General features: G+C 35.9%; 1 protein-coding gene across 2 annotated transcripts in view; it reads left to right on the top strand.

The window, feature by feature from the left end:
- The window catches only part of LGR5 (leucine rich repeat containing G protein-coupled receptor 5), a 207,275-nt gene that overhangs the window by 78,290 nt on the left and 116,016 nt on the right, over positions 1 to 12,969 (top strand). For both annotated transcript variants that reach the window (XM_044679732.1, XM_044679731.1), the window contains exon 2: positions 2,721 to 2,792. In XM_044679732.1, the coding sequence (XP_044535667.1) occupies positions 2,721 to 2,792 (72 nt within the window). The remainder of the gene's footprint in view (positions 1 to 2,720; positions 2,793 to 12,969) is intronic.

The following is a 12,969-nucleotide window of genomic DNA, read 5'->3' as shown; positions in this document are numbered from 1 at the left end:
GGGAAGGGAAGGGAAGGGAAGGGAAGGGAAGGAAGGAAGGAAGGAAGGAAGGAAGGAGACGCCTCAGCTTAATGCCCACTCCTCACTATCCCCCTAAACTCTTCTCTTTAAATATCCTTCTCCTTCCTCATTGCCCCACATCCTCTTCCCAGTGTCTTACCTCATTAGTCTTGTCACTTTCCTATTGCCTAAATCCTCAGTTTCCCCAGTAACTCACCTGATTCTTTACCCCATTATTATTACATTAACCACTCAACTTCTTGGAACCTTTCAAGTATTTAGATATTACATCTTGCTACATAGGCAAATTTCAAGCAACACTTAGTGATCACTAATATCTTTTGGGATGGCAGAGTATATTTTCTAAAACATGAGTGAAAAAGTACTCCTCTTTGATGGAGGGGAAAAGGAAGGCCAGAGACTCGAATGTAAAGATATATCTAAATAATGGTATTCTCTGTCTTCTCTTGCTACGTGGAGAAAAAGAGAGACATCACATTTACTGTCTTTCCTCTGATGTTTAATCATTAACGGAAGCAATTTCTAAAACAACTAAGGAAAAACAATAACTAAAATAGTAGTCATAATCCATGATTCTTAAAGTAATTCAGAATATTTGATTATTGAACCATAGAAATAAGAGAAAAAATTACTTTCTAAATCCATGCAAGGAAAAAAGTGGGCAAACTAAGGATTAGTGGGTAAGTAACCAGAATGTATCTTGGCATTTCATAAGTAGTAACATTTTGTGAGATAAAGAAAGTCTAGGTTCTAGACTCAGGGCTTCCACTGACCTGAGATTAGATACGTCATTGAACTTCTCTGATCCTCAGTTTTTACCATCTGCAAAATCAATGGAAAAGTAATTACAATTTTATTTTTTGAGAGAGTCAAATGTATTCTACACAAGATTACTTCTTTTTCACAATTGCTTATTGCTTATTTGGCTTTGATTGACATTTGGTTTTTCATTCAATTTTTTTCCGTTGACAAGCATTTATTTCTTTCTCCCATGGAAAGAAAAGAAAAACACCAGTGTAATGAATAAATATAATCAAGCAAAATGCATCTTGACTCCATCACCTCTCTCTCAAGAGGTGGGAGGAGGCAGCTAGGTGACCTGAAGACAGTGAGTCATAGGTTCGAATCTGTCCTCAGACTTCCAAGCTCTGTGACCATGAACAAGTCATTTAACCCTAAATACCTAGCCCTTGCTGCCCTTCCGCCTTATACCAACACTTAGTGTTAATTCTAAGACAGAAGGTAATGGTTTTCTTTTTTTGTTTTTAAACCCTTGTACTTCGGTGTATTGTCTCATAGGTGGAAGATTGGTAAGGGTGGGCAATGGGGATCAAGTGACTTGCCTAGGGTCACACAGCTGGGAAGTGGCTGAGGCTGAGTTTGAACTTAGGACCTCCTGTCTCTAGGCCTGACTCTCACTCCATTGAGCTACCCAGCTGCCCCCTGGTTTTCTTTTAAAAAAGAGGTCTTAGTCTACTTCATCATCAGGACTCTGGAATCATGACTGATCATTGCATTGATCAGAGTTCTTCCTTTTTTCAAAGTTGTTCATTTCTTACAGTATTGTTGCTGTTGTATAAATTGCTTCCCTGATTTTGCCCACTTTCCACCTCAGTTCATTCATTTTAAGCAGTAAATAGAAATTTTAGAGTCACTAGTTGGGAGTTATAATCATGCAAAGGAATGGAATCTAGTCCAGTTATTAGTGATGTGCATGTTTATTCAAGTGAATATTTGATTTAGAATAACCTAGAAAAAAAGTAAACTAGTTCTCTTCACCAATTACCTACAAAACTTCAGTTACATTAATTTTGTCTGGGAGTAGCACAATACCATCATTTAATTCACTGTTTTGAATTTGCATTGACCTAACCAAAAAAAGCTACTACTAAGCCTGAGCTGGGTCTTTTTAGCAGGGCTGGATTCAGCTATGGGTCTTTGAGTTTCCAGCCGAATCTGGGTGATTTTGCAGAAAGATGTGAAATGCAGTAAAGAAATATAAAAATAAAAATTAGATTAAGCCCAATTATTTGGAATTTAGCCTAAAACAAAAATTGATTGAGTTCTGCCCAAAGAGGCTAGTTGTTTCCTGAGCCAGGAACTACTGTGGAACCCCAGCAGGAAGTGTGCTGCATAGCAGGATCGCATTACACCCTTGTTTTATGGTTCATTTCACTTATTTAATGCAATCTGAGAACCTGCAAAAGGAGCATGCTAGAAGGGAGGAACGTTGTTGTTTTTTATAATTGAGTTTCTTTGAATCAAAATATTTGTCTTTACAAGGTGCTTAAAGTTAATAGGCTTTTTACAGATGCTCAACAAAGGCATTTTTCATCTTCCCCCAAATGTGATCACCACAGAAAAATGTGTTCCTCCAGTAGTTGAGTTCGGCTTCATTCACTGTCTTACACATCCATCTTTGAACCTAGGAAAAAAACAAAAGGCAACCTTTCCTCCAGTCGTTCTAAATTATTTTAAATGTTACTTGTGTGCACTGCTAAGGTCTCTCTTTGTGCCAGATACTGATGGTTTCATTTGAGAGATCAGGATTGTTTTTAAGATGCAAAAGAAGCTTTCCTTAGTTTTGGCAAAGGCTCTAATTCTTCCAAATGTGTTCCTTGAAAATGTGGGGAATGAACAGCTGGATACCGCCGCTGCAGCATATGTTGTATTAACGCTCTGTCTGTTTTTCCCTACAGTGATCTCAGTATGAACAACATCACTAAGCTGCCCCCAAACCCCCTGCACAATCTCCGCTTCCTAGAAGAATTGTAAGTATCATTGTATTCTTGATGGGTATAGTCGACACTGGACACATTCCTGTATTTGTCTCTCATACTTACTGTGGGAACCAGATAAAACAGTGTAAGAAAGCTGTCAGCACCCGATGCTTTGGGCACATGAGGAAACACTTATAAGGGTTTAAAAAAAACAGATTCCTTGTGATTCTGGAAATGAACTTATATATATACATATATAAAAAAAAGAGTAACGGTGAGGCTACAACTTTCTAAGGTGAGGCCGAGCCAAGCAAATTAAAATTTTAAAACAAGGGCTTTTTAAAAGAGCTGGATGGCTTTTTGGAAATAGTTAAGCAGCAGGATATTAAAAGTTTGAATACTGGTTCATGTTTATTAAAATAGCAAGTAAGGCCATAATCAAAACCAAAAACCTGTGGCCTCATTCTGGTTGTGTCAAGGACAATTGAGCCCACATTTCATAGCACCGAGCCTTCTTGTCCTAATCACTTTTAATTACTGTTTCCCTACTTTTAAATTTAGCTTCCCTCAAGGCTAACTAGTAAAAATGAAATCCCACAAAGAACTTAGAACTGGGCTATTACAAACTCACTGTAAAAAAATGTAGACAGCAAAAATTAGTTAACGATACACAAAGGAATTTTGATTAAGACAAGTAATCACTTGCCAGAAGATGAAAGGAAGTGTGTACACCAAAAATCTCAGTTTAAGAAAATCCATCTGAAACTCTTGCCCTTTGGTGGGATGAAGATTAAGGAAGTGATACCCTGCAGTCTTCAAGAAGAGAGATTGGTGCCACCAGTTGTCTAAATCCTTTGACTATTGATTAAAGAAAGTGTTCAGGCGCTGACCTCTTTTGAAAAAGATTTCTTTATAAACCCAAAAAACCAGGACCCAGTTTGGAGAATAGTTTAAATTGCTACTTGACCGCAAAATTCTCTACTGGAGGTGGAAACAAATCTAAGATCAAAACCAAATTACATTTTTCTTATCATTTCTTTACAAGGACAGCAGACTCAGATTTCAGTTTACTGGCATTGTCTCTCCTTTTTATCTTTGGATGGCCATATGTTTTAATCAACCTCTCTGGGCTCTCTACATCAGTTGAAGAAGTTATGTTATTATTAAAGGTTATCTTCTAGATTCCATAACCAAACTCTTGATTAGTCTTTTTTTTTTAAAAAAAAAAAACCGTTAACTTCTGTGTATTGGCTCCTGGGCAGAGGAGTGGTAAGGGTAGGCAATAGGGGTCAAGTGACTTGCCCAGGGTCACACAGCTAGGAAGTGTCTGAGGCCAGATTTGAACCTAGGACTTCCCATTTCTAAGCCTGGCTCTCAGTCCACTGAGCTACCCAGGTGCCCCCTCTTGATTAGTCTTAAGATGAAGCTCGACTCTGAATTATCCAGATGTCTGGTTTTTCCTCCACTCTCTGTGACTCCTTGCCTGATTTTTTAGCTATTTCACTGCCCATTAGCACCTCTCTGAGAGAGTGGGCTGAGCAGGAAAAGTTAGAGAGAAGCTGCTACTTGTTAACAACTTGGATATAAGTTTTCATGAAAGATGAAGTAGATCCTATTACCTGAATTGTTTTAAATTTGCTGGTAGATTTCAATGACCAATATTTTTCTTCTTTCCTCGTTGCAATGAAATGCTTTAAAGAATGCACAGATGCTTTATCCCAGAGATGTATAGTCTCTATAAACATGTTAAGTACAAAATTTACCATCCTATTTCTTTGTACTCACCCTATGATGGAGAAGTATCTTTTTCCTTTATGTTTAGGATAACTAATAAAGCAGTGAGACATTCACTTCTAGTGGAACTTTTCTGGTCAAGTCAAACATAAAGAGGCCTTGATTTAGCCACCCAGTTCAACCACAAATTAATTCATTTGTGTTCATGAAATGGTTTCTATCTCTACCCAAGATGGAATTTCCAGTAAAAATAATTGAAGAATATTCAAATAATAACAAAAAATTGAAAACATTTTAATTACACTTGCTATGGATGATACTATTTTTGTACTTTTGTGCGCAAATATTTTGTCATTATTTGACTGCATGTGAAGTTTGTCAGACTAACCTTTAGAAAGTCAAAAGAAAAATCAATTCTTTATTTCTACTTCCATTCTTAACCTAATAACTTTAACTGGGGGTTCTTTGATTCATTCTTCATTTGTGACACAAAGAAAGAGGATTTGTTGAACCTGACAAAGTGATCAACCATACTTGGTTTACTCTTTTGTTTCCAAGGCTAAATATTGTTGATGACTGTGGTGGCTGGTAGTGTAGAGGGGATGTTTGTGTATTGGATGGGGAAAGAAAGAAAAGGAAGAAGGTACAAAAGAGTTGTTATTACTTATTATGTTTATAAACATAGGTAATTTCTTTTAACTTCTCCAGGCCTCAATATCCTTGTCTGTAAAATGAGGCAGGAGAATAGATGATCTCTAAGATCCTTTCTAGCTCTAAGTTCTTTAATTCTAGAACTCGCTTATTTGTAATTTAATCCTCAATTCTAAATATTTGTTTATTTCTGTAAACCTGTGTTTTTCCACCCTGTCTCTACACTAGTCCAAAGCAGATTTTCAACCCAACTTTTGTTATCAAAAGTTGTCTTAACATTTCTAAACTCAACAAGCAAACTTGAGTCTGAGTTATTATTTTCCTTATTCTTTCATCTCATTCCTCCCACTCCAACCTCCTTCCTCCTTCTGTCTTTCTGACCTCAATTCCCAAGCCACATAAAGTGGCACAGAGGCTACAGAGTTGAGTAAATTGAAGCAAGAATTGTGCATGTTATACAACAACATAGTTTGGGTTGGAAAATGACAATATCATATTTTTCTTCATTATGATAATTAATGCCTATTAAAAATTTTTATTTATTTGAATCTTTAGACGTTAAAATTTATACATCATATGTTTAAAAGCAGGGATATAGCCTCAGTAAATAATTTGACATACAGATAAATTTAATGAAGAAATAGTATTTATTTAAGGTAACAAATTGTCATTAACAAAGCCAAATATAAGATATATGTGTGTGTGTGTGTGTGTGTGTGTGTGTGTGTAATGTGTATATGAATGTGTGTGCCTATGTGTGAATAATTCTGAGAAACCATGTAGGTAGACATTGTCTTCAATGGTGCAGGTTACAATCCCTCCATATCTTATACCTTCAATTCCTGTGACTTTGTGTCTTCATAGAAATCCTTTTCAGAGGATCTAACCAACACAATACCAACTTTCCTCCAATTATTTTAATATTTCATGGACATTGCTGAAAAACTGGTTCCATTTTTCTATACCAAAAACTTGGTAAAAAAAAGCAGCCAATTAATCTAAATATCCAACGTTGCCCACAAATTCCAATTACATATCCAGTTTCTTCTTTTAGTATCTTTAAACAATCTATACATTAAATAAACTTGTTAAATAGCTATTTTGTTCTTTTTCCGCAGATAAATGCTATAATCATATTTAATCAATATAGATTATAAACCTCCTAGACAGCAGGAGTATTCTATAGGAGGAGTCCTTGACCAGGAATCCACAAACTATTTTTAATTAATTTTTTCAATTACATGTAGAAACAATTTTTGACACTTGTTTTCTGACATTTGGGGATTCAAATTCTCTCCTTCCCTCCCTTTTTTCCTCCTCAAGGTGGTAAATAATCAGATATAGGTTATACTAATGCTTTCATGCAATAGATATTTCAATGTTCCCTTCATTGTGACTAAAGACAACTATCACAAATATGATAAAAAAAATCTCATAAAGGAAATAAAGTGAAGGATGGAATGCTTTGATCTGCAATAAGATCCTAATAGTTCTTTCTTTTGCTGTAGATAGCATTTTTTTGAAAGCATGAATCCCTTGGGGTTATCTTGGAACCTTGTTTTGCTGATAATAGTTTAGTTCTTCACAGCTGATCATCATACAATATTCCCGTTACTCTATACACTGTTCTCCTGATCCTATTTACTTTGCTTTAAAGCATTTCATATAAGTCTTTCCAGCTTTTCCTGTTCCTAATTTCTTATGGTGCAATAATTTTCTATTACAACCATATATGACAGCTTTTTCAGACATTCTGCATTTGATGGATACCCCCTCAGTTTCAAAAACTTTGTCACTATGAGAAGAGCTGTTAAAAATATTTTTGTGTAAGTAGATCCTTTTACTCTATTTCTGATCTCTTTGGGATTCAGACACAGTATAACTTTTTATTTTAATACTTGTATTTCAATAGAATTGATTTCCTTTGAAATTCTACAAATTTTATTTTATGCATTAAAAACATTCTGAAAAGGAGTCCAGAGGCTTATCCAGACTTTCAAAGAAGTCCATAACACAAAAGGGTTAGGAACTATTCTTCCTGAGATAGATATGTAGCACTTTTTCTGGGCTACCTCCTCAACTTGCACCTGCAGATTAGGTCCTGAAAGGGTACCTGTTAAGTCAAGCTTCTTTGGAGTACCGACTTCTAAAAGTATAACTTAAAAGCCCCACAAGGATGTTCATTGACAACAACAAATACAATTAGCTCACGGCAAGAGTATTTACTAAAATGCAATAATAAGAACAGTAGCAAAAAATCCGTTCCCTATAAAATTTGGAGGGTACATTCTCACACAAATATTCATAACATCAATCAGAAGAGTTAAACTAATTGGAGTATAATATTAGTGAAGCACACATACTGCCAAAACATTCAATGATGAAGTACTGTGGGGTCCCATAAGAAGCTCCAACCTGGATGCAGCAGCACTTCCTGCAATTCTGTAGTTTGCTTCTCTCTATTGATTCTTGATTGCCAGGACTAGTTCTCTCTTGAATCTACAGATTGCTCCCTTTTTTGCTGTCAGAAGACTATATTTTAATGGTATTTCCTCCTTCAATTGACTATTTTTCTTTATCTCTATTGCCTAGGAATATGTGCCTCCATTCCTTCTGAAAGCAGTATCTTCTACTGCTTGAGTAATTCCAAAGTAATATTGCTAATGAGGCAGGGAAGAGAGATATATTCCCCTTTTCCTTATGAGGAGTTCCCTCTCAGGAGAGAGCTGGTAAGACAGTTCTTCCTCTTCTACTCCTGGTTTAAACTCCCTTGAATGCATCCTAATCTTTGAAGGATCTAATTTTTACTGATCCAATAAGACTGCTTGCTGTCTTTAATTCTTTCAAAGAAAGATGCTCAAAATTCATAAAAAAGATCACTTGAGAAACACTTGTAAACTCATTAGTACCTCATTACTCATTATCTTTGTCACTGGAGGCTTCTGGAAAGAAACAAGAAGGCTGCTTTTACCAGATATTACTGATCATTCAAGACTGTACTGTGCTAGTCCTTTTATCTAGGCAACCATCTTAACTGGGCTTTGAGTCTGAGTCTGTCTCATTCCCTTTGTCCATAAAAAGAGGTTAACAAGCAACCCATAGTCACAAGTGTTGTGTCCTTCATAACCTGAAATTATGCCTAACAAAAACACTGGGGGGAAGGGGAATCTGGGTGGCTCAGTGGATTGAGAGTCAGGCTCAGAGACAGGAGGTCCTCAGTTCAAATCTGAGCTCAGACACTTCCCAGATGTGCGACCCTGGGCAAATCACTTGACCCCCATTGCCTAGCCTTTACCACTCTTCTGCCTTAGAATCAATACATGGTATTGATTCTAAGGCAGAAGGTAAGGGTTTTAAAAAGAAAAACACTTCAAGCATAGTATACTACACAGTCTCAATCAACTGAAACAATTGGGTATACACAGATCAAAACCATTAATGGATGAGACACATTAGATGGCTGTTATGGTACATGGACAAATGTTGATCTACTAAACCCTACTTCATAGTCAACCATACCAGTAGCCACATCAGAATAGTGACTGCAGCAGCACAAGTTTAGATCTATAAGAGACCTTAAAATCATATAGTTCAACACCCTCCCTTTACAGATGAGCAAACTGAGGTACAGAGAAATTCTTTGACCTAGGTAGCAAGTGGAAGTGATTAATTGGAACTCAGGTTCTCTAACTACAAATTCAGTGTAGTTTCCATTGTACCATACTGCCTTTCTAATCAACAGAAGATGTACTGCATGTTAGCCATAAAGTAGACAAGTAGTTGGCAAAGCCTTGCAGTAATGGTAATTCATTACTGTCTCTGAGCTTTTGAAATACTTTCTTTGAGAGATGAGATATAACCTCACAACAAGCTCATATGAGAAATATAATCAAAACCATTTCAGAAAAACCTTCTTTTTCTAAGAATGTTTCAAACAACTCTTTATTATTGAATATCATTTTTTCATTTATAATTAAGCTCAGAATTTCAGTGTAGGGAGTAAGGTTGAGTTCTATTTCAAGCCCAAATACTTATCCTGCCTCTTTCTCTCTGTTCCTCCCCTCTCATGCAGCAATCTTTTGCAGCACACAATGTTGCATGCTGCTGGCCATCAAGGCTCCAGCAAAATTCCATATCCAGGAGCCCAGATCTTCATGTTACTGAAAAGAGAGATGTCAGGGTGTGGGGTTGGGGGTTGTTTTCAGCCTCTAAGTTAGTTAGGTTCTTGGATCAGCAAGAATAGCCTCATTGACTGTAATGTGATGGCCAATGGGGGGAGGTGCTATGGGAGCTCAGGATGGCCTCAGAGTGAGCTCAGTTCACGTGGTTTTTTTGTTTTGTTTTTACTTTCTTTTGGGTTCCAACTGTCCTATATTATAGGAGAGGCTGAAATTTCTTTGCCTTAGGAGTATAATTTCTATTTTGAAGAAGTCTGAGAAGTTGTAAGAGTCAGAGAAAAAGCCTAATGCTCCATCTTATTGGTCATGTGACCTGGAAGTCTCTGTTCTTAGAAAGCCTTTCTTATCAGAAACTCAGTCTTTACTTGAATATAGATATCCTCATGAAAAATGAGTAGTAACAAATGTTGCTACAAGGCACCAGACTCCTAGGAAAAGAACCTATAAATAGACATTTTCCATAATCTGCTTTCCTGTGGGATGATAAATTCACCCTGTAAATACTATAGGCCACAAAAAGGAACAAAAGTATGTCAACCTAATTAAACTTACTAACCTACTAAGAGCCTTTTCTCTTCATTGAATATCCCCTAGAGTTCTATGAGCTACACAATAGTAGAACTGTGTTTTGACTAGTGGTTTGGTGCTGTCCAGTGTCCCAGTGCTGAAAAATCCTTTTCTAAGCCTCAACATAATCACTGGACGTGGTACTGAGTCTTCTCTTTTCACAACAATGCAAACAACCATCAAACTGAATGTGCCTACTTTACCCAAAATTATCATATAAGTATCAGTATCCAAGGCATTGATCATTAGGAAAGAAAGAGGGGAAGAGAAGGATGTTAAAGATAATTTTTGTCTTTCATGTGGTTCTTCATGAAAATAATGCGCATTGCTACTTCCTCCATTGTAAGAAGTCATCATCTTCATTTTGGAAAGATGTGCTTATTATAGAAAAGATATTAGACTTGCTCTTCTTGATTAGGAAACTTTTCATTCAATAAAGAGTCATATTTTGTCTCAAAACAAGGGAAAACTTCTTAACCAACTAGAACTATTCAAAATGAGGGTGGGCTGTCTTTGAGAGATGTAAGTTCGCTGTCAGTGAAAGTCTTCAGGCTTAAATAAAATGATTATTTGAGATTTTATAGGTAGAATCCATAATTTCCATGGAAAAATAGAAAAATCAACATATACATGGAAGACTACCCTGTTCATTATAGAACCAGAAAAATGAGACTATTTTCTAAATTATTATGGTATCATTCCAGTAAGAAGTTGAAATGGGAGACTGAGATCATACCAGTCAATGTTTTCATCTGTTGACACCATGAATTTTAGCTAAGCTTTCAACCAAAAAGGCCTTCTTCTCAACATGTACCTAGTAGACCAGAACCACTTATAGAACATCTGTCTTCCACATTCTCTCTGAGGAATTTCCTTTCCACACTATCACAACTCTCTTAGAAATGGCCTCCCAGAATCTCCCACAGTCACTTTGTATATGTGCCCAGACCCCATTATATCTGTATCTTATATACACCTATACATAAATGCCTGTTATCTCTCCCCATTTGAATGTAATCTCATGGAAGGCTGGGATTGATTGGATTTTTAAAAATTTATTAACAGAAATTAGTATGTTTGTTGTATAGTATATAGTTAATAAATGATTGTTGATGGATTAATCATGCTTCACTTAATGCTGTTTAACCAAGACCATTTTAGCTTTTGCCTTTTCATATCAGTCTGATGAGATTGCAGGCCACTAAAATCTCCAGATCTTTTTCATAGAAACCTCTTCCTATACATGCCTCCTTCATATTATACTTTTAAGAAAGATTTCTTTACTGAAGGGTAAGTATTTACATTTATTCCTATTGAATCTCATTCTGTTGGATTTGGTCCAAAGTTCTAGCTTGTCAAGATTATTCTGAATCTTAAATCTATTATCCAATTTAATGGATATCCCTCCCAGGTTTCTGTCCAAGTGAAAATTTGGTAAATATAGCATCTATATCTTTAGCCAATTAATTGATCCAAATGTGAAATAGCACAGGACAAAGATTTCCCTGCAATGCTACACCATCTACCCCTTTCTAAGTTAATATACAGAAGAATGCAGAAGCAAATTTAAAAGTCACTAGTTGTGCCATCATTCTGTAGCATGTAAATCAGGTGATATTAAAGAGATTTAAGGTGGAAGTACTTTTACTAACCCATTTATATCTGATAAATGTCATATAAATGATATATAAATATCATTTAAATGATAATGTCCCTAGGACTCCCTTGGGTATTTCCAAAACTACCCTGTTACCCTTTAATCTGACTCTCTTGTCTCTTAATATACTCAGTTCTGTAGCTATTTTATAAGAGTCACTTGGGAGCACCAACCTCAAAATAACAAATAAATAATGATAAAATAAATAATAATAAAATAAAATTTTTAAGTTATCTCCAATTTAATAAGTATCTATAAAACACCTACTATGTTCCAGGCATTGACCTAAGCATTACTGATACAAAAGAGAAATAGTCTCTACTTCCTAGGAGTTCACAATCTAATAAGGGAAGAAAAAACACAAAATGAAACTGACAGCAGAGAGGTAATCCAGGGCATTCTCAGCTCAGGACATGATGTTTCCTGGAGTCAAATCAAGGAGAGGTACCGATGAAAATTTGAGAGATATTTGGGATCTCTTTCAGGAGGTGATCAGTGGATTCTTTCATTTCTATTTTGCCCTCTGGTTCTAGAATATCAGGGCATTTTTCCTTGATAAGTTCTTGAAAGATGACGTCTACGTTTGTTTTTTGATCTTGGCTTTCATGTAGTCCAGTAATTCTTAGATTAGCTCTCCTTTTTATTTTCCAAGTCAATTGTTTTTTTTCCAACATGATATTTCACATTTTCTTCTATTTTTTCATTCTTTCAACTTTGTTTGATTGTTTCTCGTTGTCTCATGGGGTCATTAGCTTCTACTTGCCCAATTCTAATTTTTAAGACATGATTTTCTTAAGTGAGCTTTTGTATTTCCTTTTCCATGTGGCCAATTCTTCTTTTTTAAAAAGTTCTTTTTCTCAGAGAGTTTTTGTACCTCTTTTCCTATTTAACCCATCTTGTTTTTTAAAGAGTTCTCTTCATTGGATTTTTGTGCTTCATTTACCAATTGGCCTCTTCTGCTTTTTTAAAAGATTAATTTCTTTAATACTTTTTGTGCCTTTTTTACTGAGCTGTGGACTCTTTTTTCATGATTTTCATGATATTTTTAGAGGGTCAGCTAAGTAGCACAGTGAATAGAGTGCCAGGCCTAAAGATGCTACGTCCTGGGTTCAAATCTGATCTCAGACACTTCCTAGCTTTGTGATCCTGGACAAGTCACAACCTCAATTGCCTAGCCCTTGTTGTTCTTCTGCCTCAGAACTGAAACTAAGATAGAAGCTAAGGGTTTGATTTTTTAAAATTAATAAATAAAAAATAAACAATCTTGGCCTTAGAAATTGTAGGGTGAAGTCTATCTCTCTCCTTTTAATAAATAGGTAGGGAACTATTGATATGGAAAACTTCATACTTTATCAAGTCTTGTCATTGAATTGGTTCATTTTGTTTAACTGTTTTGCTTTGTTAAAAGGGAGCCCTTTAGGGTGGTGTGTGGTGATGATGG

This window comes from Gracilinanus agilis, chromosome 5 (assembly GCF_016433145.1).
Source record: "Gracilinanus agilis isolate LMUSP501 chromosome 5, AgileGrace, whole genome shotgun sequence".
NCBI classification, from domain to species: Eukaryota; Metazoa; Chordata; class Mammalia; order Didelphimorphia; family Didelphidae; genus Gracilinanus; species Gracilinanus agilis.
This window is presented reverse-complemented; position numbering and strand designations above follow the sequence as displayed.